Source organism: Phoenix dactylifera, chromosome 4 (genome assembly GCF_009389715.1).
Source record: "Phoenix dactylifera cultivar Barhee BC4 chromosome 4, palm_55x_up_171113_PBpolish2nd_filt_p, whole genome shotgun sequence".
Taxonomy (NCBI): domain Eukaryota; kingdom Viridiplantae; phylum Streptophyta; class Magnoliopsida; order Arecales; family Arecaceae; genus Phoenix; species Phoenix dactylifera.
The window spans coordinates 32,562,215-32,588,378 of record NC_052395.1 but is presented as its reverse complement, the minus strand read 5'-3'; the positions used below and the strand labels follow the sequence as shown (position 1 = coordinate 32,588,378).

At 41.7% G+C, this 26,164-nt stretch overlaps 1 protein-coding gene and 1 pseudogene across 6 annotated transcripts; both read left to right on the top strand.

Moving 5' to 3' along the window:
• The first annotated feature begins 4,465 nt into the window (after positions 1-4,465).
• LOC103698421 (putative disease resistance RPP13-like protein 1) lies at positions 4,466-25,209 on the top strand. 6 transcript variants are annotated; one of them, XM_039126155.1, is made up of 7 exons: positions 4,466-5,172; positions 7,538-10,595; positions 21,071-21,207; positions 22,648-22,853; positions 22,948-23,073; positions 23,838-24,182; positions 24,417-25,209. In XM_039126155.1, the coding sequence occupies exon 2, from the start codon at positions 8,172-8,174 to the stop codon at positions 9,948-9,950; it is 1,779 nt and encodes a 592-aa protein (XP_038982083.1). In that variant the 5' UTR covers positions 4,466-5,172; positions 7,538-8,171; the 3' UTR covers positions 9,951-10,595; positions 21,071-21,207; positions 22,648-22,853; positions 22,948-23,073; positions 23,838-24,182; positions 24,417-25,209. The 6 variants fall into 6 exon arrangements, with proteins under 6 accessions (XP_038982083.1, XP_038982086.1, XP_038982085.1 ...); XM_039126158.1 differs by lacking the exon at positions 22,948-23,073; XM_039126157.1 differs by having other exon boundaries at positions 22,980-24,182.
• LOC120110697 lies at positions 17,248-23,901 on the top strand (annotated as a pseudogene).
• Positions 25,210-26,164: the final 955 nt, after the last annotated feature.

The window sequence follows — 26,164 nt, the reverse complement described above, 5'->3', positions numbered from 1 at the left end:
TTGGCCGGCGGCAAACTCAAGGGTCCTAGATGGCGCCAATGGGTCAGTTTAGGTTGGAGTTGCAACCAACTTTATGTGTCGGAACTTTGGCTTTGGAACAGTCCTCCATCCCTTGCAGAGTTAAGTCAAGATATGAAATCCTACCCAATGGAAGACATACGAGGCATAACAAAATTAACATAGAGGAAACTAGCCATGTGCCAGAAAGAAAAGAAAAAAAGATAAAGTAGGAACATATGTGTGCGATGCAATAGAAATCCTAAGCATCCGGCTTAATGGAATAATGATTGTATTAAAATTATTTACAACTTACAAGAATTAAATAATAAAAAATATGAAGAGAAGAAAATAACAAAGTGAATTAAAATCCATGATGATAACTCATAATGGCAGTAATCTCTTGTACTTGACATATAGTGTGATAACCGCCCCACTCCCAACAAAAACGGAGGGGGGGGGGGGGCATTACACCGTCATGCAGGCGTTCGTAACGCCTGATGGTGGGCGGTTACAACTGTCTACCTCCCCAATGATCGAGGCTACAAGAACCCCCGATCAGCTAGGCGGTTCGCCATCTTTTTGTTCTCCTCCATTACCTCTCTCTCGCACAACTCTCCCCGGTGGACAGGATCTGGAGTTAGGCCGGCGCCGCCGGAGCTGAAGGCCGTATCGCCGGAGTAGGAGACGAACGATCCCCTTCAGGTAATGCCCTTCCTTATTTTTTATTCTTGGTAGATCTAGATTAGGGATTAGATCAAAAGAGAAAAAAAAAGGAGACGGGCGTCGGCTGCAGTGGCCGCGAGCTACGTCGGCTGCAAGGGAGGCCGCAAGTCGCGGGGCCGCAGGGCCGGCCGGTGCCGCTGACCGGCCGGGGAGCGCCACCGGCTGCGGCTAGGGCCCTCCCCAAGTACGACCTCCCCTTCACGGGAGAAGGAAGGGGGGAGAGGAAAAAAAAGGGTTAAGAACTCACCTGGGATCGCCGATCACGGGTGCCAACCACGGCCGTAGGCCACCCGCTGCGGCCACAGGTCGCGAACTGCCCGTGCGGTCGTAGGCCACCCGCCACCGCCACCCGCACGGCCGCAAGCGCGGCTGTGAGTGCCGCCGGCCACCCTGGAGGGGGGGGGGTGCTGCCCGGCCTCTCCCGAGCCCTTCTCCTTTTCTTCCGTCGCGAGAGAAGAAGAGGAGAAGAAATGAAGGAGGGAGAAGAAACTTTTTTTTTGCTAAAGCGGGCGATTCATACATAGCGGGTACGAATACACCCTATAGAGTCAGAATACAAAAGATCCTGAAGTGCTCCAGGTATATCTCTCTCCCCAGCCCATAGGGTACCTTCCGAGTGGCACGCTACATACGCTGCCACCCAGTCGGCCGCCCCATTAGCCTCTCGATACACATGCATAGCCTGTAATGTAACCCCCTCCCTCGCCATCATCCAAATGTCACGAAGTAAGGGATGGGCACCACCATGACAGCTTGGGCCCCTACGGATCCAGCTGATCACCGTAGCTGAGTCACCCTCGAGAAGGATCGAGCTCGCGTGGAGCACCCGCCACGCGTAGGCAGACCCATCCAGGCCGCGCACAGCTCTGCCCCTGGAACCGAAGTATCAAAAATCTGACAGCCCTCTGCTGCCATCGCATCAGTGCCGGGGCCCCTGACAATAAATCCGGCCCCTCCCCTCCTGCCCCTGACAATGAAGGAGGGAGAAGAACCTTCGGAAAGGAAGAAGAAGGCAAAAAAAGAAGAAGGAAAGAGATCCTTAACGGGTCCGACCTAATGGGTCGAATCCGGGTTCAAGTCCGAACCTGTTAGGCCCAAATAAAAAGAAAGAAAAATGGGTTTAGCCAAATTTGTCTAAATCCGAGCCCATTCAGATTGGGCTAAGTCCGAACGAACCCAAACTATAAATTAGGTTAAATCCGAACCAAGTTAAGCCCAATTGAGTTGGTCCGAACCCAATTAAGCTGAGTTAGTCTCGGCAGACCCAAATTGAATATGAATCAAGCCCAATTCAAAACCAGTTTAACTAAAATGACACCAAATTGACTTCGGGTTGACCCTGACTCAAGCCTAAATGAGCCACATTGACCCTGGACCAAAATTAATCCTAATTGGATTTGAAATTGGGCCCAATAACCAAATGAGGAGACCAAATTGACCCGAAAGGGCTAGACCCAATCAGGAACCGGGTCTAATTCTTTAATGAAAGATCCAATTGACCTATGTAAACCCAATATGGTTCTAAATCGAGCCCAAGGGCTCCAAATTGGGTAAATTGAACTTGAGATCCAAGCAAGTAAATTCATGTTATGATAAATTAGAAAAATTATGAAATAAATAGAGAATAATGTGATCCCTATGTGATTAATTTAGGTGATCAAGGATTCATCATCCGGACGTAAGAAATTGGAAAACAAATTGCTGTAAGTAGCCTTGGCACTGATCTTAAAGTTTTTAAATTACTGTTTATTTACAATTATGAAAATATATTGGTTATGATATATTTTTCTCAAAATTACGATCAAGTATATGATTGCATGTGATTCATGAATTTGATTAAAGAGCATCCTTCATGAATATTTGATGGTGTATGAGTTATGAAATTATGATTATGTTAGACTGTATGAAAAATGATATTGGAGGCATGTTTAAGCATTTTAAATTATATGATGTCATTTATCATTTTCCAACCAATTTATGATGATTATGATTTATGAAAGAAAAAGAATATGATTTATGAACTCTCAGATAGCTATGACCACCTCTAGAAATAGAGGCTAGTCGACACCCTGGAGCTAGCATCCAAAGAATAACAGGCCCTCTGCCAACGGATTAAAGTTGGTAACGAATAACTAAATTAGTCGACTAAGATTAACAGGCCCTGTCACGGGATTATAGTGACCATAGCAGCACATCCGTCTGAGAGTATGTTTTATAAAGTATAGATAAATGGCAATATTTCTATATGACTTGCATTATCATGATTATGAACTTTCATGAATGGAACATGCATTGCTTTATGACTTGATTTGTGTATGCCATCTATAAAATATTTTATTTTGCTACAACTGTTGGCTTTTTAATCACTGCATTGACATAATTGTACTTAATCCAATAAGATAGTACTTGGTTACTTACTGAGCTGCGTAGCTCATATTTTTTTCCTATTTTTTTCTCTACAGATGAATAAGATTACTAGAAGCAGGGAGCTTGGTGTTATTCAGGGTTGGGGTAACTGAAAATATTATGTAATAATCAAAATTTAGAAGCTCTGTACTATTCCAACTTCATGAATAATGTTATGACATTAGTAAATGAAACTATTTATTTTTATTATGAAATTTTAAGTGGCTTCGTATTATTGTGTGCATAAGATTGCAATAGTACGGCCGTGTCATGATCCGGATTTGGGGCGTGACATTTAGCAGAAAAAAGATATATATTGCCGCACAAGAGATGCTAGAAATAATCAGGACCCAGTTGAAATTGGATGCACGTTCAAACACGGAATCTTCAAAGTTCATTCCAAAAACACCTGTTACAACTGCAAAGATTGTCACAACAAATGTGGCAGCTGTGAGTAGCAACTCAAATTGGATCAGCTGGTTCCGAACATTGTCCTGTTTAAGCCACAAATTAGACGAAATAAGGGTTGATTTGTTAACACAACTGGAAAAAGATAAGTGAAACTGTCAACTGCGTCATCATATAGGAATCCTTTCTGAATTTTTTTAATCATTATGCATATTTTTGCCCTTCTTTTCTCATTAAATGCTACTGTTATCTCTGCTATTAATTACTATTTAAGGCTGATCTTTCTGTATTTGCTCAAATGCCTTTGTTCAGCAAGAAAAATAGTCAGTAAAGGTGCAAGTTTAGTTGAGTATCTGATCTAAATTTTCTCCGAACATCTGTATGATCCAAATTTTGATAATAAACAAGTAGTCACTTTTACTTAGTTTTGCTCCTATCTTGATGTTTCCCGCTGCATGTTAGATAATGTCCTCTATTATTTATCTTTTTGGATTTTTCCCTCTTGATGCTCTTCTTGCAATATTATTATGCAGAAAACTATTTTTTTTACCCCAGAATACCACGGTATTGTTGGCTGAATTTCTTATCTTATGGTACACATACAGCATTTACTTGAATATCTAAAATATCACCTTTCCTTCTAAATGCCAGAAGCCCCCCCTTCACACATTTCAGAAGCCTCCTCTCCCCCCCCCCTCCCCCCCCCCCCCCTCCCTCTCCACTGATTTGATGGATACTGGCAACCAGCTAAGATAAATTAAATTATTTCTTCTTAATGCAGCGTATAAGGATCATCCTATGTATCTGTCGTGTGTTTATAGCTTCTCCTTTTTTGTACAAGTTTATAGCTTTAATCATAGAAGCGATAGCAGCTCGTGGGATTCCTTCATAGCTTTAATCATAGAAGCGATAACAGCTCGTGGGATTCCTTCACATATAAAAAGACAAAGACAGCAGCCAGTGGGATTAGGAAGACAGCAGCTAGTGGAATGCCTTTATAAAAGGCAAGACCATGATTCGGCAGGTCTCTTTACCATGCCGATCGAGAGGCTTTATGGAACAGTGGGAAAAGACTGGGAAAGACTGGAAGCACCGTACAGCTCTTGGCCGTCACCGCATCAGCTATCTATCTCCATGATTGATGATATGGTCTGCCGTGCAAACACACGCCGCAAAGGATCCCAACCGGAGCTGGGGTCAATACCTTCGCCATTATCTCATATTAGATTCCTGCAGATCCCCGACCTGGTCCCTGATAGCCGTTGTGAGAGCAAGCAGATCTAGCTGTCTCTTCCTTTGCTCCCAATCCCAACTAGTCACCAGATTAATAGCAGAAAGATGGCGATGATATTGGATGCCTTTGTCACCAGATTTGCTGAACTACTGGTGGAGTTGGCGAAGAAAGAGGTTGACAAGCTCTTGGGTGTGCCTGGCGAGATCAAAAAGCTCCAGAACAAGCTCCGTAAGATCAGCAAAGTCCTTGTCGATGCCGAGAGGAAGAGGATCAATGATGAGGCCGTGGATGACTGGCTCAAGGAGCTCAAGGATGTTATGTACGACGCCGACGACATCCTCGACCTCTGTCGCATCGAGGCCGATAAGTGTAGTGAAGGTTCTTCTTCCTCCACTTCTTCGGTATGCTTCTCCTTTCCCACTACAAAAATTTATACGTTTAGCCATAAAAAAATTTTGTTGCTACAAGTAAATTTTATTATAAATTAGGACTGAAAAAGAGAAGAATTATGCACATGCCTATATAAAAAATTTAACCTAAGACCCCTTATTTTAATACCTACTACTCAGCCCCTATAACAATATTACCTCGTAATAAAATATTATAGTTTAATATACTTATTCAAATTAAACTTATTCATATTATAAAATATACTCATTTCAACTAGATTATGATAGTTTATATTTTTATAATTATTTATTTTTATAAAGAATCAATCCTCTTCTTTTTATTAAAAAAATAAAAAAATGAATGACTTCATTTTATTCTTTAAAATATTTTGAAAACCTTTTATTTAAAATATCTAAAATAATTTTATATATTTTTATATTTGCATATATTTTTTCTAAAGTTTTTTAAAAATAGATCATTTATGAATTTTTATTCATATCATAATTAAAATATAATATATAGTCAATTTTATTAAATTTACTATCCCTTTAATAACCAATAAGTACTAAAGACTTTTTTTTTATAACAGTAGGTAAAAGATATTATACACCCTCCTATATTAATAAATTATTTGTAATAAACCTTTTATCAATTAATAATCACTAACATATATAAAACTATTACCAAATAGTTTGTGGACGCTTGAAGTTGTGAATGGCATATTTAAATTTTTAAAGTATTTTAAGTACATCGAGGATATATAATAATCGATATATGATCATTACATCTAAAATATAAATGATATATTTAATATTAATTAGTAGGAAATATTTTAAAATATATATGTTTGAAAAAGAATCAATCACATATTTATTGATGAAATATTATTATTGTAGGCACTCCAAATTAGTTTGCAACAAAAGTAGTTTGCCAAAAAATAAACCATAAATAATTTGCATCAAAAATTATTAGTCATAAAACGATGTATAAATGACAATATTCATGTCATCATTAAATAGTCAATATTCTGCAACAAAACTATATATGTTGCCAATAAATATATATTTAATCATGAATCACGATCATTGCTAAATTATATAAATAGTTTTAAACAAAAAATATTTCATTATAAAAGTTATACAATGATGCATGGATAAAAAATTCAATTCATCATTAAATAGTTAGTATTCAACGATAAAACTATATATGTTGATAATAAATGTATATTTAACTACAAAATATTATCATTGCTAAATGGTAATTAGATAATTAGCAATTAAGATGTTTTTTATCGTAAATTTATATATTGAAGAATGCATGGGAAATACTATTTCGTTAGTAAATAACCTACATTATGCGACAAAATTGTATAAGGCACCAATAAGTAAATATTCAGGTTTGAAATGTTATCTTTGTCAAAAAAAATAGAGATCTATCTATGATGAAATATAATTTTGTTGTCAAATATAAAATAAATAATAATAATGAAATTAATTCATCACAAAAATATATTTTTTAATTTCTTATATCCACAGGTATATATTTAGGAATGATTCTAACATCATCGTCAAAATTAATAATCAATTCATGAAGAAATATATCGTCACTAAAATTTATGCACTACATAAAAAAGGGACATTACCGACTCTTATTTGCCGACGCTTATTCCAAGCGTCGGCAAAAAATTTTTTCCGTCAAAAAGCGTCGTCGGAAGCCAAAAAATCACTTCATTTTAGTCCCACATCGGCGGATCTGAAAAAAAAATTATTTATATAGCCAAACCCAACCACCCTGCACGGACGGAATGAAGGTACCGATCGGGAAGGTTGTTTGTATTTCTGAATGGAGGAGAAGATGTAGGCCGAAAATGGTAATTTTTTTTGCAAATGGGAATTCGCGACGCTTTAAAGCGTCGGGAAAGAGCGACGCTTTAAAGCGTCGCTAAATTGAAATTAGCGACGCTTTTAAAAGCGTCGGAAAATATTTTTTCCACTGTAGCATAGGCGACGCTTTACCGACGCTTTGGAAAGCGTCGGGATGGTTTCTACCGACGCTTTTAAGCGTCGCTAATAGCCAAAAAAAGCGTCGCTAATGTCTAAGTTTCTTGTAGTTATGGTATTCACCACAATAATTTTTCGTGGCAAAATCATCATAAATTGTTAGCAAAAAAATCCCACATAAAGACTGGAATGGGAGTATTTGGTGCCATAAATTTAGTGACAAAAAATAGCAATAATATATAATTTTGTTGCCAAAAATACTATCTAAATAATATTTTATGATGAACTTTTTGTTTCGATTCCTTGTGATACTTATTAGTGATAAATTGTGATTCATTGCAAACTATTTTGTCACTAATTGATCATTTTCTTACAGCGTCTCTTTCGCTCTAGAATTCGAAATTCTTATGAGATTGGCATGAAAATTAGAGAACTCAATCAGAAGCTTGAGGAGATTTTCAGGTGGAGGTCTGAATTCAATCTCGAGCTCACTTCCCATGACAAGCAGCAAGTGACATCTCAAATTAGTCGCATGACATCTCCTGTAGGTGAGATTGATATTGTAGGATCTGTAATTGAAAAGCACGCCCAGAGCTTGGTTGATTCGCTAATTAAGTGATATTGTAGGATCTGTAATTGAAAACATTCTTGTTTTCGCAGTTGTGGGTGCTGGGGGGATTGGAAAGACCACACTTGCTCAAAGGATATATAATGACCAGAGGATTCAGGACGAGTTCTCAGTGAAGAAGTGGGTGTGTGTATCGCAAGAGTCTGATGAGATAAATTTGCTGAGAGATATCTACGATGGAGACAAGAATGATCTTGCCCAGGATCAGAGTAGGTCCTCGCTTGAGCCTAAAGTCGAGAGCAGTCTGAGGGGTAAGAAGTTGTTTCTTGTTCTTGATGACGTTTGGACTGCAAAGGTTTGGTGTGACTTATTGTGTAACACGTTAAAAAGTTGTATTGCTGGCAGTAGGATTCTTGTTACTACAAGAAATGAACAGATCGTGATGCAGATGTTGGCAATGAACATCCATCATGTTGACAAATTGTCTTTAGAGGATAGTTGGTTATTGCTTTGCAAGAAAGTGGTCCTGACTGGAGATGAGGTCGAGATCCAGCATCTCAAGGACATAGGGATGGAGATTGTTAAGAAATGTGATGGCCTTCCTCTAGCCATTAAAGCGACTGCAGGGGTGCTATGCACGAAGGAGAAGACCAGGAAAGCTTGGAATGGAGTTCTTGAAAGCGCTGCATGGTCCACATCTGGGCTTCCTGAGGAGGTTAAGGGAGCATTATATTTGAGTTACGAAGACCTACCAAGCTATCTGAAGCAATGCTTTATATACTGCTCATTATTTCCTGAAGACTCTGTATTATTTATGCATGATATGACTCAACTTTGGATTGCCGAGGGCTTTGTGAAAGCTGAGGGGAGTTCGACTATGGAAGAGACAGCAGAAGAGTACTATAGAGAGTTGATTATGCGGAATCTTCTGCAGCCATGTAATAATGATCGGAATGAATTCCAGATGCATGACCTCCTGTACTGTCTCTCTCGGTATCTGGCACGAGATGAGAGCTCGGTTGTCAGGAAGGTGCACGAAGCAGGAAACAGTAATGGGCCAATGAAGCTGCGCCGTGTATATATGAGAGACCATCAAACAACAGAAATCTTTGATGTCCTAGTAGAACAAGACTCGCTGAGGACTCTACTATGGAGAGGGACCCGCTTGTCTGAGACTCAGATGGATGTTGCTTTCAATAAAATTTCTCGTTTAAGAGTGCTGGATATCTGTTCGTCGACAATTCAAGGACTGCCAGATTCTTTGGGTAACCTCATACACCTGAGGTACTTAAATATCTCATTGTCCCAGATAAGTGTGATACCGGAAAGCATAGGGAATCTCAGAAATCTACAGTTCTTGGATATCTCCTGGTCCGAGATAAGCGTGATACCAAAAAGCATAGGGAATCTTAGAAATCTACAGTTCTTGAATATGCAGATGTGTTCGCGCCTTTCTAGCCTTCCCAACAGTATCGTGAATTTACACAACCTTAGGAGCCTCGATCTTGATCATACGAGGGGGGTTGGGATGCCGACAGGGCTAGGAAGGCTTCAAAATCTTCAACTACTACGTGGATTTATGCTACAGAGCAACCGGACAGAGGGATGCTGCACGATGGAAGAATTGAGATCTCTCTCGTGTCTCACGAATCTCTCAATCAAAAAGTTGGAATTGATATCCAGCAGCTCCGAGGCAAAAGCAGCCAAAATTGGAAACAAATCCAAGCTTAAGTCACTCGGGCTGAGTTGCACGCAACATCTTAAACCCAACGAGGAGGAGATGAGGAGAATCGAGAAGGTGTTTGAAGAGCTCCACCCTCCACGCTGCCTGGAAGAACTGAATATCAGCGGTTACTTCGGCCGTGAGTTCCCAAAGTGGATGGCAGAAGCATCTTCATCAACATCAATTGTTTTTCCACATCTGACGCGGTTGGAGCTACATTATTGTAATTACTGTGAGCGGCTTCCACCTTGCGGGCTGCTTCCTCATCTAGAATTTCTTTCCATCGGCGAATTTGCTGCGCCAGTCGTAGATGTTGGACCTAAATTTTTGGTTGGTACTAGTAGCAGTAGTAGCGGCGGCGGCAGAGCAGGAGTAGATTCTTCCAAGTGTGCATTTCCCAAGCTGGAGACACTAAAGTTCAGAAATATGCGTAATTGGCAAGAATGGTATTGGGATAAAGGAACCCAAGCAATGCATAAAGTACCTGAGCCTTTATGAGTGCCCCAAGTTGATGTCTCTTCCCGAGGGTCTCCTGCTCCACGCAACCTCCATGACAAAATTGGATATCACATATGCCGGCAGCCTAACAACCATTGAGAACCTCCTTTCGCTCAAAGAGTTGTATATAAGGGACAATCTCAACCTGGAGAAGGTTTCAGACCTCCCTGCGCTCACAACCCTCGAGGTTGAGTGCTGCCCGAAATTGCAAGTGGTGGAGAACATTCAATCCTTGAAAAGGATGAAACTGCACGATTACGAAATGGAATCGCTCCCATCATACTTTCTGAAAGGAGCGCAAGGAGGTGTAAAGAAAAGGAAAAGAGTACATAGACGTACCAGGACAAGGAAAGGAGTACATACAGCTCATCTGGAGGAGCTGGTGATCAGGTGCAACATGGGACTGATGAGAAAAATTTGCCAACAGGCCAGCCCGGAGTGGCCAACAATCCAAGACATCCAGCGGGTGCGTGTATACTCAGAGAATAGATCGATGCATAATAGATGGGTGCAAGTCGTCTATAACAAGTCCCCCTTCAAGTTCACTACAAATTTCAATGACACTACCAGCAGCAGCAGTGGCCTCGCTCTGTGATCCATGCCGCCTCCATACTCCTTTTCAACTATGGCTACAGTTCTTTCCAGGTATATACCTTGCTTTGACCTGTCTTCATTTTATGTCTTTCATTCCCTCCGAGACAGGTTATGTTCGTCAATCCTAGCAAGATCTTATGACATCTTTACATTGCAATAGCAGCCAGCTGAACCCTTTTTCCAATTCTTTGTTCGCACACAAAATATATATTCCTTGATACATATTTTAAATTTATTTTGATTGGACCCTTTCTCCAGTAATGGAGAAAGTTTGTTAGAACCTTTTTTCCTGTTGTGAGATACGGGGCTGAAGTTGGCAGCCCCAGCCGACTTCAGCCCCGATCCTGATATGGGAGGAACCGGAGAGTATCGCCATCCTCTCCGGCTCCTCCGGGGGACCAAAAGGGGCAAGGACGCCGCGGGTATTCCGCGGCGCCCCCCTAGCCAATCCGCGGCCAATTCACAGCCGCAGATCTCGCCCGACCGCCGCGATTTTCGCGGCGGAGGGCCGTTATGGTGGGGACGATAAAAACCCCACCCTTTCTTCCCTAGGGCACCACCGAACCCCCCTCCTCTCCTCCTCCTCCCTCTTCTTCCTCTGCTCTTGCCTCCCAAGTGGCTGGCGGGCCGCCGGATCCACCACCATCACCACCCGTGCCCTCCCCTGTTTTGGGATCCACTTCCCTTTCGGAAAGCGTCGCCGTCGCCGTCGCCACCGCTTGATCGCCGGATTGAGCAGCCTCGACCGAGATCCCACTGCCTCTGCCACCGCCGGTAAGCCCTCCTCTTTTGCCCTTGATTCCATGCCAAATAGAAAGCTTCCCTTCCTTTGTTTTGGCCTCATGAACCGAGACCATCTCGGATGAATCTTGACCCCGGCCACCGCAACGGCCGCCGGCTGGCCGTCGACCGAGGGGTGGCCTCTGGCCACTCCGCCGCCCCCTTCCTCTTCCGCTCTCCCTCTCGGTCTTCCCCTGCCGTGGGGGGGATTGGGGGAGGAAGATGGCCCTACGGGCCGAACAGGGCCCAACATGGGCCTGTTCACAGTGGGCTCGGTTCACTGTGGGCCCAACATGGGCCCGGTTAAAAAAAAAAAAAATCCGAAACTGAAATCAAGTTCAGATCTGAGCCCGGAACCCGAATCTGAACCCAAACCCGAAACCCGAAACCCGAACCCATTTGGCCACTAAATGAAATTTTGCAGATAAGCCCTTGACAGTATATTATTTCACAAAAAGGATCTTCTGTATTTTGTATTTGATCCTTATAGAAAAGACTTATTACGTAAAGGTCCCCAAAAATATTTATTTAGTCCCCTCACTCAAGTTTTATTATAGAACAGTACCATGTAATTAAGTATTAGTCCCTGCAATAAATTTTATTGTATACAGGTACAATTAGAAGCCAACATTGGGGGCCCTAGTTAGCTAAGTCTATGTGGGCCCATTGGGCCGTATCCGATATGGGCCCTATAGGGCCATGCCCATTATGGGCCAATTCTAGGCCCTGTTGGGCTGTGTCCAATAGAATTATTTCTGGATTTTGCTTAGTTCTGAAATTAACAAGGAATTAATTAAATTTAAACAGGTGAACCTGATCCATCTACCTGAAGTAGGAATCAAGCGAGAAGAGGTAAGTAACTTAATACTTCAAGTGTGATTTTCAAATAAATATGTTTTGTATTTAGTAAAATGGGTCTGGCATGTTAAATTTCATTTGAAAATTATGCTCTGAAATCCGTAAACTATGACTGAAAAATTTATGAAATCTGTTTTTATATATATATATATTCTCAGCATGGCTATGATCTGTTCTGTTCTGTTCTGGCCCCGCCAATGGGGATTATACGTTGGACCTGTCGACTTGTAATCTGTGAGGAACCGGTTTCGACACCGCGCTACCGGTGATTAGAATAGTGGTTTCTGGACACCGTTTCCACCGGTGACTAACAATAGTGGTTTCTGGCACTCTATGCAACCCATGCCACTGGGTTACGTGGCCGTAGCCTATCATGTTGAGATTATGATATCAGAGTTTTATAAAAACAAAAATGATATTATTTGTGATTTGTTTCAAACATTGTCCTGTATTTTGATCTGATATGCTCTGACCCCACTCTGGGGTATTTTGTTGCTTACTGGGCTAGTGTAGCTCATTATTCTGTTTTCTCCATTTTTCAGATCCAGAGGCTTGATCGCACGGGATTGGGGAGTGCGTTAGAGTTTCTGATGATTTTTCAGTTATTGGCATTTTAGTTAGTTTAGTTTGGTCATTTGAATTATATTGGCATATGTTATTTTGGAATTTTGTAAGACCGCTTTTGAATAATTTAAATAATTATGTTATCTTTGAAAAGCTGTATCTGCTTTGATATGATCTGCTGCCTTGCACGCCCGTGCGGCCCGCCGTGCGGGCGTGCGGCGTCTGCCGCGCCTCGGGCTCGGGGCGTGACAGATTTGGTGGTATCAGAGCTCAGGTTTCAGATTCATAGGGATTATGTTTGAAACAGTCATATTTGAGCCTAAGTTTTAAGATCCTTAGGATTCGTTGGAAAGTTGAGAGATGGGGTAGTAACTAGACAAAGGGATAATGTTCATTTGTTTTATTAATTATTTTGTATTATTCTGTTTGAATAAATATTTTTAAAATTTATATATTTTCACTGAATCAGAATGCCGTCTCGCCGTGTTCGTAGCTTGAATTGGATGTTTGGGCGCTCTCGGGGAAGAGCCCCCACTAACCAAACGGGCGAGGCATCGCATAACTCAGGGCCTCAGGGTCAATCAACTCCAGAAGCTGCTGCCGGAAATCAAACTCGGGTGCTCGAACTGATCGAGGAGGTCGTCGGGTTAGTACGCCAACAGAGGCAACAACCTCAGCAACTAGTCCAGCAGGATGTTGCTCCTCCTGAGCAAAGAAGGAGTATTGCAGAATTCAAGAGAATGGCACCTTCGGCTTTTAAAGGCACTACTAGTCCTCAAGAGGCCGAAACCTGAATAGATGAAATGGAGAAAGCCTTCAGGGCAATGAAGTGCACCGATGAAGAAAAGGTCAGATTTGCCACCTATATGCTTCAGGACCGAGCTCATCATTGGTGGATGTCTGTGGAGCGCACATTGGCACCCGAGCAGGAGGCACTTACCTGGCAAAGATTCCGCACTGCATTCTACTCCAAGTATTTTCCCTCCAGTCGCCTGAGGGAGCTAGAGAGGGAATTTCTCTATCTGAATCAAGGAACTATGACTGTGGATGAGTATGAGGCAGAGTTTGACAGGCTATCTCGGTTTGCTCCCACCCTCGTCATGGATGCAGAGTCCCGGATGAGAAGATTTGAAGAAGGATTGAAGCCTCACTTACGTCGGAGTTTGGCCGCAATACACTCGACGAACTATGATGATCTGGTAGACAGGGCTAAGAATCTGGAAATTGTCTGGAAAGAAACATATGATGCCAAAGATAGGAAACAAAAGAAGAGAAGCAGAGATTATGATGCTCGCAGTGGACAGAATTCTAGCAAGACTGCAAAATCTCATAATCAATCTTGGCAATCAGGGAAGCAAGGATCTTATGGAAAAACTATTCAGCAAGAGAAGCATAAGTGTGATGCATGTGGTGGTATGCATAAGACTGAACACTGTAGACGATTATCCGGTGCTTGTTTCAGATGCGGCCAGCAGGGTCATAAGGTAGCTGAGTGTCCTCAACAGGACCTTCGATCAGTTCAGAGGCCTCAAACTACAAGAACCCAGCAAGTGCAAACTTATCATGCTCCGGCTCAGTCAGCTCAGCCTTCTTCTCCTAAGCAGCAGAAAGGGAGGAGACCACACACACAGGGTCGTATTTATGCACTGACTCAGCAGGATGCTCAGGCATCCAACACTGTGGTATCAGGTACATTGCCAGTTGCTTCTGTTTATGCTCATACATTATTTGATTCTGGTGCTACGCATTCTTTTGTGTCATCTACATTTGTGCAAAAACATGACCTGCCTTATGTGCAATTAGAGTATGATCTGCATGTTAGCACTCCTGCCGGGAGCGGGATGATTGGTAACCAGGTCTGCAAGACTTGTCCGATTCAGATAGTAGGTAGAGACTTGCCTGCTGATTTGATAGTTATAGATATGCATGACTTTGACATAATCCTCGGTATGGACTGGTTAGCATCACAATTTGCCACCATTAATTGCCATGAGAAACGGGTAAACTTTCAGATCTCCGGAGATACCGAATTCAGCTTCGTAGGGAGTGGTGCTTATACCTCCCCTCGAGTTGTCTCCGCTATGCAAATTAAGCGGCTGCTTAGAAATGGGAGTATGGCGTATATTGCCACAGTGGTTGATACCAGACAATCAGATCAAAAATTGGAAGATATTCGAGTAGTGAATGAATACCCTGATATCTTTTTGGAAGACCTTCCTGGCTTGCCACCAGATAGAGAAATTGAATTTGCAATTGATTTAATTCCTGGTACCACACCAATCTCTAAGACCCCCTATAGAATGGCTCCAGCTGAAATAAAAGAATTAAAGGAGCAGTTGCAGGATCTTCTTGATAAGGATTTTATCAGACCTAGTGTTTCACCTTGGGGAGCTCCAGTCTTATTTGTAAAGAAGAAGGATGGTAGTATGAGATTATGTATTGATTATCGAGAGATAAATAAAGCAACAATAAAGAACAAGTATCCTCTACCAAGAATTGATGACTTATTTGATCAGTTAAAGGGTGCTCAGATATTCTCTAAAATTGATCTTCGTTCTGGGTACCATCAATTAAAGATAAGGGCTGAAGATGTGCCTAAAACTGCTTTTCGTACTCGTTATGGGCACTATGAATTTTTGGTCATGCCTTTTGGACTGACAAATGCCCCTGCAGCTTTTATGGATCTGATGAACAGGGTGTTCAGACCCTTTCTGGACAAATTTGTAGTAGTCTTTATTGATGATATCTTGATCTATTCTGGGAGCCAGGCCGAGCACGAGCAACATTTGAGGTTAGTACTGAAAACCCTAAGACAAGAGCAGTTGTATGGTAAGTTGAAGAAAAGTGAATTCTGGCTAGACAGTGTGATGTTCCTAGGGCATGTAATATCTAAAGAGGGTATCTATGTGGGTCCAAAGAAGATCGAGGCAGTGGTCAACTGGAGCAGACCCAATAGTGTTACTGAGATTCGCAGCTTCTTGGGCCTAGCAGGATATTATAGACGATTTGTTGAGGATTTTTCCTCTATTGCTGCATCTTTGACTCGACTAACTCGTAAAGGAGTTAAGTTTGAGTGGTCAGATAAATGTGAACAGAGCTTCCAGGAGCTTAAGCAACGTTTGGTGTCCGCTCCCATCCTTACCCTTCCCTCTAGTGGCGAAGGTTATACCATCTACAGTGATGCCTCAAAGAAAGGATTGGGTTGTGTACTGATGCAGGATGATAAGGTTATTGCATATACTTTCCGACAATTAAAGTCATATGAGGAGAACTACCCCGTTCATGATCTGGAACTTGCTGTTGTTGTGTTTGCATTAAAAATTTGGAGACATTATTTATATGGTGAATCTTGTAAGGTGTACACTGATCACAAAAGTTTGAAATATCTTTTTACCCAGAAGGAACTAAACATGAGACAGAGAAGATGGTTAGAGTTACTGAAAGATTATGATTTGTCTATTCATTACCATTCGGAAAAAGCTAATGTGGTAGCAGATGCATTGAGCAGAAAATCCACTGGTAGTATTGCTGCCTTACTCACCTCTCAGAGAAAAATTCTGGAAGATCTGAGGAGAGCAGAAATTGAGGTATGTTGGCATGACTCTAATGCACAATTGGCAAACTTACGTGTCCAACCTACCTTGATAGAGAGGATCAGGATTGCTCAAGCAGATGACCCTCAGTTGCAAAAGCTTAGAAGTGATATTGAATCAGGTTCTCAATCAGAATTCAGACTTCATGAGGATGGATCATTGAGATACAGGAACAGAATGTGTATTCCAAATGACTCCAATTTAAAGAATGAAATTATGAAGGAAGCTCATAATACTGGATATACAGTGCATCCTGGGGGTACTAAGATGTCTAAGGATTTGAAAGGTATATTTTGGTGGAATAATATGAAGAGAGAAATTGCACAATTTGTGGCTCGGTGTTTGACATGTCAGCAAGTTAAAGCAGAGCATCAAAGACCGGCAGGATTGTTGCAGCCCCTACCACTTCCTGAATGGAAGTGGGAACACATCACTATGGACTTCGTCTCCGGGTTGCCTCGCACTCTTAAAGGTTATGATGCTATATGGGTGATTGTGGACAGATTGACAAAGTCGGCACACTTTTTGGCATTCAAAGTAGGAATGACCTTGGAAATGTTTGCAGAGCTCTACATTGAACAAATAGTGAGGTTGCATGGAGTACCCGTATCCATTGTTTCCGATAGGGACTCGCGGTTTGTATCTCACTTTTGGAGTAGTTTGCATAAAGCCTTGGGGACCACTCTGAGCTTCAGCACAGCTTTCCACCCTCAGACTGATGGCCAATCAGAAAGAACCATTCAAACCTTGGAAGATATGCTAAGAGCTTGTGTAATGGATATGAAAGGTTCTTGGGACCGTCACTTGCCTTTGGTTGAGTTTGCATATAATAACAGTTACCAGGCAAGTATTCAAATGGCACCTTATGAGGCTCTATATGGAAGAAAGTGTAGATCACTTATCTGTTGGGATGATGTTGGTGAAAGAAAAATTATGGGCCCCGAGATTGTGCAACAAACAGTAGAGAAGATCCAGCTGATCAGGGAACGCCTCCGGATAGCTCAGAGCAGACAGAAAAGTTATGCAGATAATAGAAGAAGGAAATTGGAATTTTAGGTCGGAGATCATGTGTTTCTGAAAGTGTCTCCTACTAAAGGGGTGATGCGATTTGGAATACGCGGAAAACTCAGTCCACGCTATGTCGGCCCCTTTGAGATTCTGGAAAGAGTAGGAGCTGTGGCTTACAAATTGGCACTTCCACCTTCACTGTCTGGAGTTCACAATGTTTTTCATGTTTCAATGTTACGAAAGTATATTCCAGATATGAGCCATGTGGTAGAAGTTGCCCCTTTGCAGCTTAGAGAAGATTTGACATATCCTGAGCAGCCTGTACGAGTGGTTGATAGAAAAGAGCAAGTGTTGAGGAGGCGCACGATTCCTTATATTAAGATCCAGTGGAGCAATCACTCAGAACGAGAGGCCACGTGGGAGCTGGAGGACGAGATGAAGGAAAAATATCCGAACCTTTTTGCAAGCTAAGGTATGTTAAATTTGGCAGACCTAGAGTTTTTTTTAAATTTCGAGGACGAAATTTTCTTAAGGGGGAGAGAATGTGAGATACGGGGCTGAAGTTGGCAGCCCCAGCCGACTTCAGCCCCGATCCTGATATGGGAGGAACCGGAGAGTATCGCCATCCTCTCCGGCTCCTCCGGGGGACCAAAAGGGGCAAGGACGCCGCGGGTATTCTGCGGCGCCCCCCTAGCCAATCCGCGGCCAATTCACAGCCGCAGATCTCGCCCGACCGCCGCGATTTTCGCGGCGGAGGGCCGTTATGGTGGGGACGATAAAAACCCCACCCTTTCTTCCCTAGGGCACCACCGAACCCCCCTCCTCTCCTCCTCCTCCCTCTTCTTCCTCTGCTCTTGCCTCCCAAGTGGCTGGCGGGCCGCCGGATCCACCACCATCACCACCCGTGCCCTCCCCTGTTTTGGGATCCACTTCCCTTTCGGAAAGCGTCGCCGTCGCCGTCGCCACCGCTTGATCGCCGGATTGAGCAGCCTCGACCGAGATCCCACTGCCTCTGCCACCGCCGGTAAGCCCTCCTCTTTTGCCCTTGATTCCATGCCAAATAGAAAGCTTCCCTTCCTTTGTTTTGGCCTCATGAACCGAGACCATCTCGGATGAATCTTGACCCCGGCCACCGCAACGGCCGCCGGCTGGCCGTCGACCGAGGGGTGGCCTCTGGCCACCCCGCCGCCCCCTTCCTCTTCCGCTCTCCCTCTCGGTCTTCCCCTGCCGTGGGGGGGATTGGGGGAGGAAGATGGCCCTACGGGCCGAACAGGGCCCAACATGGGCCTGTTCACAGTGGGCTCGGTTCACTGTGGGCCCAACATGGGCCCGGTTAAAAAAAAAAAAAATCCGAAACTGAAATCCAGTTCAGATCTGAGCCCGGAACCCGAATCTGAACCCAAACCCGAAACCCGAAACCCGAACCCATTTGGCCACTAAATGAAATTTTGCAGATAAGCCCTTGACAGTATATTATTTCACAAAAAGGATCTTCTGTATTTTGTATTTGATCCTTATAGAAAAGACTTATTACGTAAAGGTCCCCAATAATATTTATTTAGTCCCCTCACTCAAGTTTTATTATAGAACAGTACCATGTAATTAAGTATTAGTCCCTGCAATAAATTTTATTGTATACAGGTACAATTAGAAGCCAACATTGGGGGCCCTAGTTAGCTAAGTCTATGTGGGCCCATTGGGCCGTATCCGATATGGGCCCTATAGGGCCATGCCCATTATGGGCCAATTCTAGGCCCTGTTGGGCTGTGTCCAATAGAATTATTTCTGGATTTTGCTTAGTTCTGAAATTAACAAGGAATTAATTAAATTTAAACAGGTGAACCTGATCCATCTACCTGAAGTAGGAATCAAGCGAGAAGAGGTAAGTAACTTAATACTTCAAGTGTGATTTTCAAATAAATATATTTTGTATTTAGTAAAATGGGTCTGGCATGTTAAATTTCATTTGAAAATTATGCTCTGAAATCCGTAAACTATGACTGAAAAATTTATGAAATCTGTTTATATATATATATATATTCTCAGCATGGCTATGATCTGTTCTGTTCTGTTCTGGCCCCGCCAATGGGGATTATACGTTGGACCTGTCGACTTGTAATCTGTGAGGAACCGGTTTCGACACCGCGCCACCGGTGATTAGAATAGTGGTTTCTGGACACCGTTTCCACCGGTGACTAACAATAGTGGTTTCTGGCACTCTATGCAACCCATGCCACTGGGTTACGTGGCCGTAGCCTATCATGTTGAGATTATGATATCAGAGTTTTATAAAAACAAAAATGATATTATTTGTGATTTGTTTCAAACATTGTCCTGTATTTTGATCTGATATGCTCTGACCCCACTCTGGGGTATTTTGTTGCTTACTGGGCTAGTGTAGCTCATTATTCTGTTTTCTCCATTTTTCAGATCCAGAGGCTTGATCGCACGGGATTGGGGAGTGCGTTAGAGTTTCTGATGATTTTTCAGTTATTGGCATTTTAGTTAGTTTAGTTTGGTCATTTGAATTATATTGGCATATGTTATTTTGGAATTTTGTAAGACCGCTTTTGAATAATTTAAATAATTATGTTATCTTTGAAAAGCTGTATCTGCTTTGATATGATCTGCTGCCTTGCACGCCCGTGCGGCCCGCCGTGCGGGCGTGCGGCGTCTGCCGCGCCTCGGGCTCGGGGCGTGACACCTGTTAAGGGAGCATATAAATGAACCAGAAGAATAGGGACTCTAAGCTTCGATTTAGCGAATGGACTTAGCAATTTGTTCTTTAGTTTTCCTTTGGCATGACATCTATTCTTGTGGATTTGGTTTCCAAGGAATAACTGGATTTTCAGAAGATCGAAAAGAATGGAATTCATTTTCTAGTGCTAAATATGCAACTGCTCTAGATCAATTTAGAAGGCCATGCTTTACTTAGACAGTTTTAGGAGGCAATGTTTTTACTAGACAATTTTTGGTACTTATAGTTGCATTCATTTCCTATCTCATGAAATAAATTATAGGGAAACCCTTCTTTTTCTTAAAAAAATATATTAATATAATGGAATTTCAAATAGACTAAATATATTTCTGTTGCATTACATGAACATAGGTAAAAATACAATTTTTCAGGGTGTTAACTTTTACATCCTCAGTCTTCACAAAATGAAGGTAAATTAAGGTTAGATTAATTGTCATCACCGTTCATCCTCATTGCCAAATTTATGATGATGTCTATATTTTTGTGGTTGTAGAGAAAAATTAGAAACTCGTCATTGAAAAGGAAACTACAATTTATTGATCTAAGATGACATTCTTGAGTGGGAGATTATTATTAATATCCTCCACATTCTCTTTTAAGTTATATTTTATATGGCTCTAGATCCTGAAGATGGAAACTTAATGTAGCGTGCCACAGATCTTACAATTAATCCAAAGTTTACATATGACATTTTGCCTGTTCATCTGCAAGAACGGTGGGATGGTGTGATCCTGGTTTCATACAAACAAGTTTTCTAAAGGACTGGTCGCAAATAAATATAAAGTATCTAATTTATTCTACATTTTTGTGTTGATGTATTGATAGCTCATGTATAGTTTAACTCATAGTTCAAGTTCCGCAAGATGATTCCATATTCATTGTCATTTTATTGGATTTTGAAAATTGGCAATTGCTTCTATCAGCAGTCTTATTAGTCATAATATTCTTATATAACAATGTTGCAGGTATACATACATACAGGCTTGGGCATAGATTATCTAATGGTTTGTACATTTGGACTCAGTCATACAATTTCAAAGCATCTCCTTACCTTGGACAAGACTCGTTGCAGAGTGTTGTCATCTTTGGCGATATGGGGAGGGTAAGAAATTTTCTTTTAGCTTCACTCCATGATTGTACCCAAAATATTTTCATGCCTATTCTGTATCCTATTATTTTGTTTTCATTTTTTGATAATTGATATCTATCTTGTTCCTCAGTATGTTAAATTTTTGTTAATGCTGTCTCCATAGAGTGATTTCTTTTTGTTCATGTTTTATGAGTCCAATTCATTCTTTTCTTGAATAAATGGTATGATACTGCATATTCTGAAAATGTGAAATTTTCAGACAGCGCTCAGAATGAGTTTGAAAACCTAGAAAAAAATCATTTAGATAAAGATATTTAAGAGTAAAATGGATAAAAATAATTGACTTTAGATCCTTTATGTGATTTGTTTTGAAGTTAGATTTCTATAGAAGAAAGTACTAAGGACTTGGTGAAAAATTTTCATGGAACTAGTTAACTACATTTTGGCACGTGAAACTTTCATGGATCACTATCATAGGGATTGAAAGACTGGAACTAAAGCACATTTAAGTTAATGAATTGGCCAATGAGTGGCTTGGGTGGGGGTCAGTAAAAATGCAGAAAAGTGATACTCTTGTCATCATGGGCGGTATAGAAGTTTACAGGAAGAGGGCAGAGCATGACAGGAATGATGCACTATACTAGTCCCAGATTTGAAAGCCTAGTTCCTGAAAGCATCATAGCCATTGAAAAGACAACAGTTTAACATCAAAAACTGATCAAGTAGCATAAAGTAGTTGGCAGGGAATGTATACTACTTGCACAAATGCCTCTTCTCTCTCATCAAGAGTAGAACCATCCACCAAGAGCCCTTACTTCCATAACACAAATGGTCATAGCTGTCCAGCCCCAATTTATTAGTCTTTTTTTCCTTGTCAAACTGGTCACATATCCACTAGTTGCATCTTTTCTATAAATGAATTACAGATGTCCATCACTGCCTTCCACTGCTTCTTTCTAGATGACTTCAATGCTATCTACTAAAACTATTGTAGTTCATCATCATCACTGTCTTCAACTTCCCATCAGTAAATATTCCACTCTTTGTATGTGCCTTATTGCATTTATCAAAGCATGTGTGCACTTCTGTCTTCTGATTCTATAATCTTTTCATTTCTGTAACCACTTGCATGGTGCATAGTTGCCTGATGCCAACAACAATAGCTGGAAAAACTTATTCCATGTGATTGGGTCAAAAAATTTTATCAGGACCATGTTATCAATCAGTGCTTTTTATTACTATAAGTTTCTTTGTTTTTTGACATTGTTATCAGAATCACATTACCAGTACATTCCTAAAATGGGTTTTTAACAATAATGAGTGGACAACTCTCTAATATAAATCACGTGGTCAGGCAAAAGGTGTCAAGTTCTTTACTCATAGAAATATTAGTGAAAAATGGAATTTGGTCTAGCATATCGTCACAAATGATCTTTTTGGATTCTCTTTCAGGCAGAAGTTGATGGTTCCAATGAATCCAACAATTTTCAGCCTGACTCCTTGAACACCACTTACCAGCTAATCAAGGCCCTGAACAACGTAGATATGGTTATCCATATTGGAGATATATGCTATGCAAATGGATACATATCGCAGTGGGATTAGTTTACATCACAAATTGAGCCCATTGCTTCAGTTGTGCCCTATATGATTGGAAGGTTAGTCTCATTAGTTCACTACTCCATATAATACTTTAGAACATCATTCTCTTGTTAGCATAGCAAATAACATTTGAGTATGTTTTCCCTTCAGTGGTAATCATGAGCGTGATTGGCCTGGAACAGGGTCCTTCTATGGCAATAAGGATTCAGGTGGAGAATGTGGTGTACTAGCTGAAACCATGTTTTATATTCCTGCAGAGAACCGGGCAAAATTCTGGTAGATGCCTCAAGAAATGAGCTCTGCTGAATTTATTTTTTCCTGGTGTCCTCTCTGAAAAGACAGAGCATTTGCTTTTATAGGTTCCATGGTTTTTGTTGTTTAATGTAGTACCATTAGATCTCTTAATTCAATTTGTGAAATCTCTTCTGGATCAAACAGCCAATGATTTAGATTGTTTCATTAATTAATGCCTTTTCCTCTCTTGTTATGTCTATCAATAACTTAAGATATTCACTGAAAACTTTGACATAAGCAAAGTTTCTATTGAGTTGAATCAAAAAATGACTTCCATGTAAGTTGTTAGCATTGCTGATTTTTTGATTATCTTATGCATCATTATTTTGTATATATGCAATACAGAAACATTTATAGTTGTTAAGTACTCAAGTTGAGTTCGATCCATTAGGCATCCCCTTTGAGTAACAATTCTCGGAGAATTTCTTTGTGCGAAATCTTGTATGGAGTGTGAGTTCTCTTCAGCATTGTATGGCACTGCACTCTAAATTCCATGTTTTTCTTCTTGTTTTGGATTTGTAAATGCCTTACAGATGAAGGACATGTTATTGACTGCTTATCTTTTTGTTGCTTTGGTATTATAACTATAATGAAGCTGGTGTAACTTCTACCATAGTAATGCCTTCTGCTTATAATATTGAAATATTTAAAATTCTGATATCATGATATCCAGTTATATTGTCGCATCTTGTTGCTATAGCCAAATAATTCATCTTAAAATTTGTTTTTATTATTGTTATCATCAGGTATTCAACAGATTATGGCATGTTTCGCTTCTGTATACCTGACACCGAGCATGACTGGAGATGAGGGACTGAGCAGTACGAATTCATCGAGCACAGCCTTTCATCAGTTGATAGACAAAAACAGCCACGGTTGATCTTCCTTTCTCATCTGGTTCTTGGTTATTCCTCTGGAGCATACTATGGTCCGGAACGATCCTTTGAGGAGCCAAGGGGATGAGATAACCTTCAAGATCTTTGGCAGAAGTATAAGGTTGGCATTGCCTTCAATGGTCATGTCCGCAACTATGAAAGAATATGTCCAATTTACTAGATAAATATGTTATCGGCACTCGGGTATTCCATTTTGTAAGTCCAAATACCAGCCATGCTAGCATGAATACAAATCCTTCTTACGGGCATTGGCTGCTTCAAACTATACTAATCACATTGAACCATTTAGAATTTAAATGTTTCATTCATTTTATTCCTCCAGGGAGAAGCTGATGGTTTCATAGTTTTGTTCCCCACTTCTTATCTATTCCTTTCTTCTTTTTGTTTCAATATATTGAGCTTGATCAATATATCTTTCTTTGGTTGCAGAATACTTGCGTGCGCAATGCATCGCATTCGCACCATTACAGCCGTCCATTTGCAGAAACCACCAATGTAGTTGTTGGAGGTGGAGGTGCCATCAAAACCCAGGACCCAGGTCCATTCACTCGTCGATGTTTCTCCAAGGAGTGTTGGTCTTGGTTATGGGCATGGTAGGGGCCGAAGCACTCTTAGGAGCAGACGGTCTCGCAGGTACCCTGTGAAGCCCCTTACTTCCATTGAAACCTGTCTCGTCCCTCAGCTTTACAATGAAAATTTTGAAATTGAAGAGTACGTATTTAACTCAGTCTCATCACCTACTGCACAAGCTGCAAAGCCATTTGTTATAACTGATGGGAACAGAATAATCAACAAATCAAGCTATGAACCTTTGAGCAACAATGGCTTGCATATGGATGTTGGAGTTAGTTCAGGAGTAACGGGAACTATTGTTGGAGTTTCTCCTCTTCCTAAAAGAAACTGAAATGAAAGAGCAGGGAGATGCAGCATGGAAGGTTGGACTCTTCTAATTCTCAAAGTTCCTGCAATTTCCAACACTCTCAAGGGAGCATAACCAACCTATGCTTATGCTTTTAATCCATGACATCTTTGTATATTCATTATAAACTTTCTAATGTTTGCTGACCTGTTACGTTGATGACAGATTTTGTTAAGAAAATGGAATTTCCTGAAAAATATAACATATGAAATGAGAAAAGGCATCACAAAGTTTGTAATGTGAACTTGCAGTGACAAAATGTTCTAAATAAAAATAGTGGTATATCATCCCAAATTGTTTACAGTGCACCGAAACATGTAATGTTGTGCTTGTCTTTTGTTGCGTCAGTAGTTCATGAGCTATTTGTTCTCCTGTACGTAATTACCAGAAATGGGTCCTGACATTTGATTACAGCTAGCACACCCTGATTCAGATTGACATCATTACACAAAGTCACAAATTGAATCACGTCAAGTGTTTTTAATTATGTAATCATTTCATTCATTTGTGTCTCTCTGGAAGGATTTTCATTCTGTTAATGTGAGATACGGGCTGAAGTCGGCTGGGACCGTCTTCCTTCTTTGGAAGGGCCAGAACAGAGGATCGCGAATGCGATCCTCTCTGGCTCCCTCGGGAGCGATCGGGGCGAGGGCGCTGCGGGATATCCGCAGCACCTCCAATCCAGCCCATCCGCGGCCAATCCGGCCGCGGACTAGGCTCGACCGCCGCGATTCACGCGGCGGAGAGCCGTTACCAAAGGGCTATAAAGCCCTTTCTTTTTCCTCCTCCCAGATCACCCGAGCCCTCCCTCTCCTCCGTCTCCTCCTCCTCTTCCCTCCTTCTCTCCTTCCTCTGTTCTTACCTCCCGAGTGACCGGCGTGTCTTTCCGACCGAGCGCCATCCGGATTCCTCTCGCGGCCTTCCCCTATTCCGAGATCCATCCTCTCGGTTCCGAGCACTGCTACCGCCGCCGCTTGTCCACCGGATCGAGCAGCCGTGGCCAGGATCTGCCTCTCCGTCGACTGCCGGTAATCTCTTTTTCCTTTTTGCTCTTCGATCTAGCCTGAACATGCTTGATTTCCTTCCTTTGCTTTGGCCCCAAACCGAGATCACTCGGTTTTCCTTCGATGCCCGTCGCCGCAGCAGCCGCCGGCCGCCACTGCAGTCGGCCGGCCGTCGACCGGGCAACAGCCCCCGGCCGCCTAGGCTAACCCCCCCCCCCCAGCCGGTCCCTTCTCCCTCTCGGTTTTCCCCTGCC

What these genes read in the sequence shown, in the direction of transcription:
- LOC103698421 (XM_039126159.1), top strand. Translation starts at nt 8,172, where the DNA reads ATGCAGATGTTGGCAATGAACATCCATCATGTTGACAAATTGTCTTTA.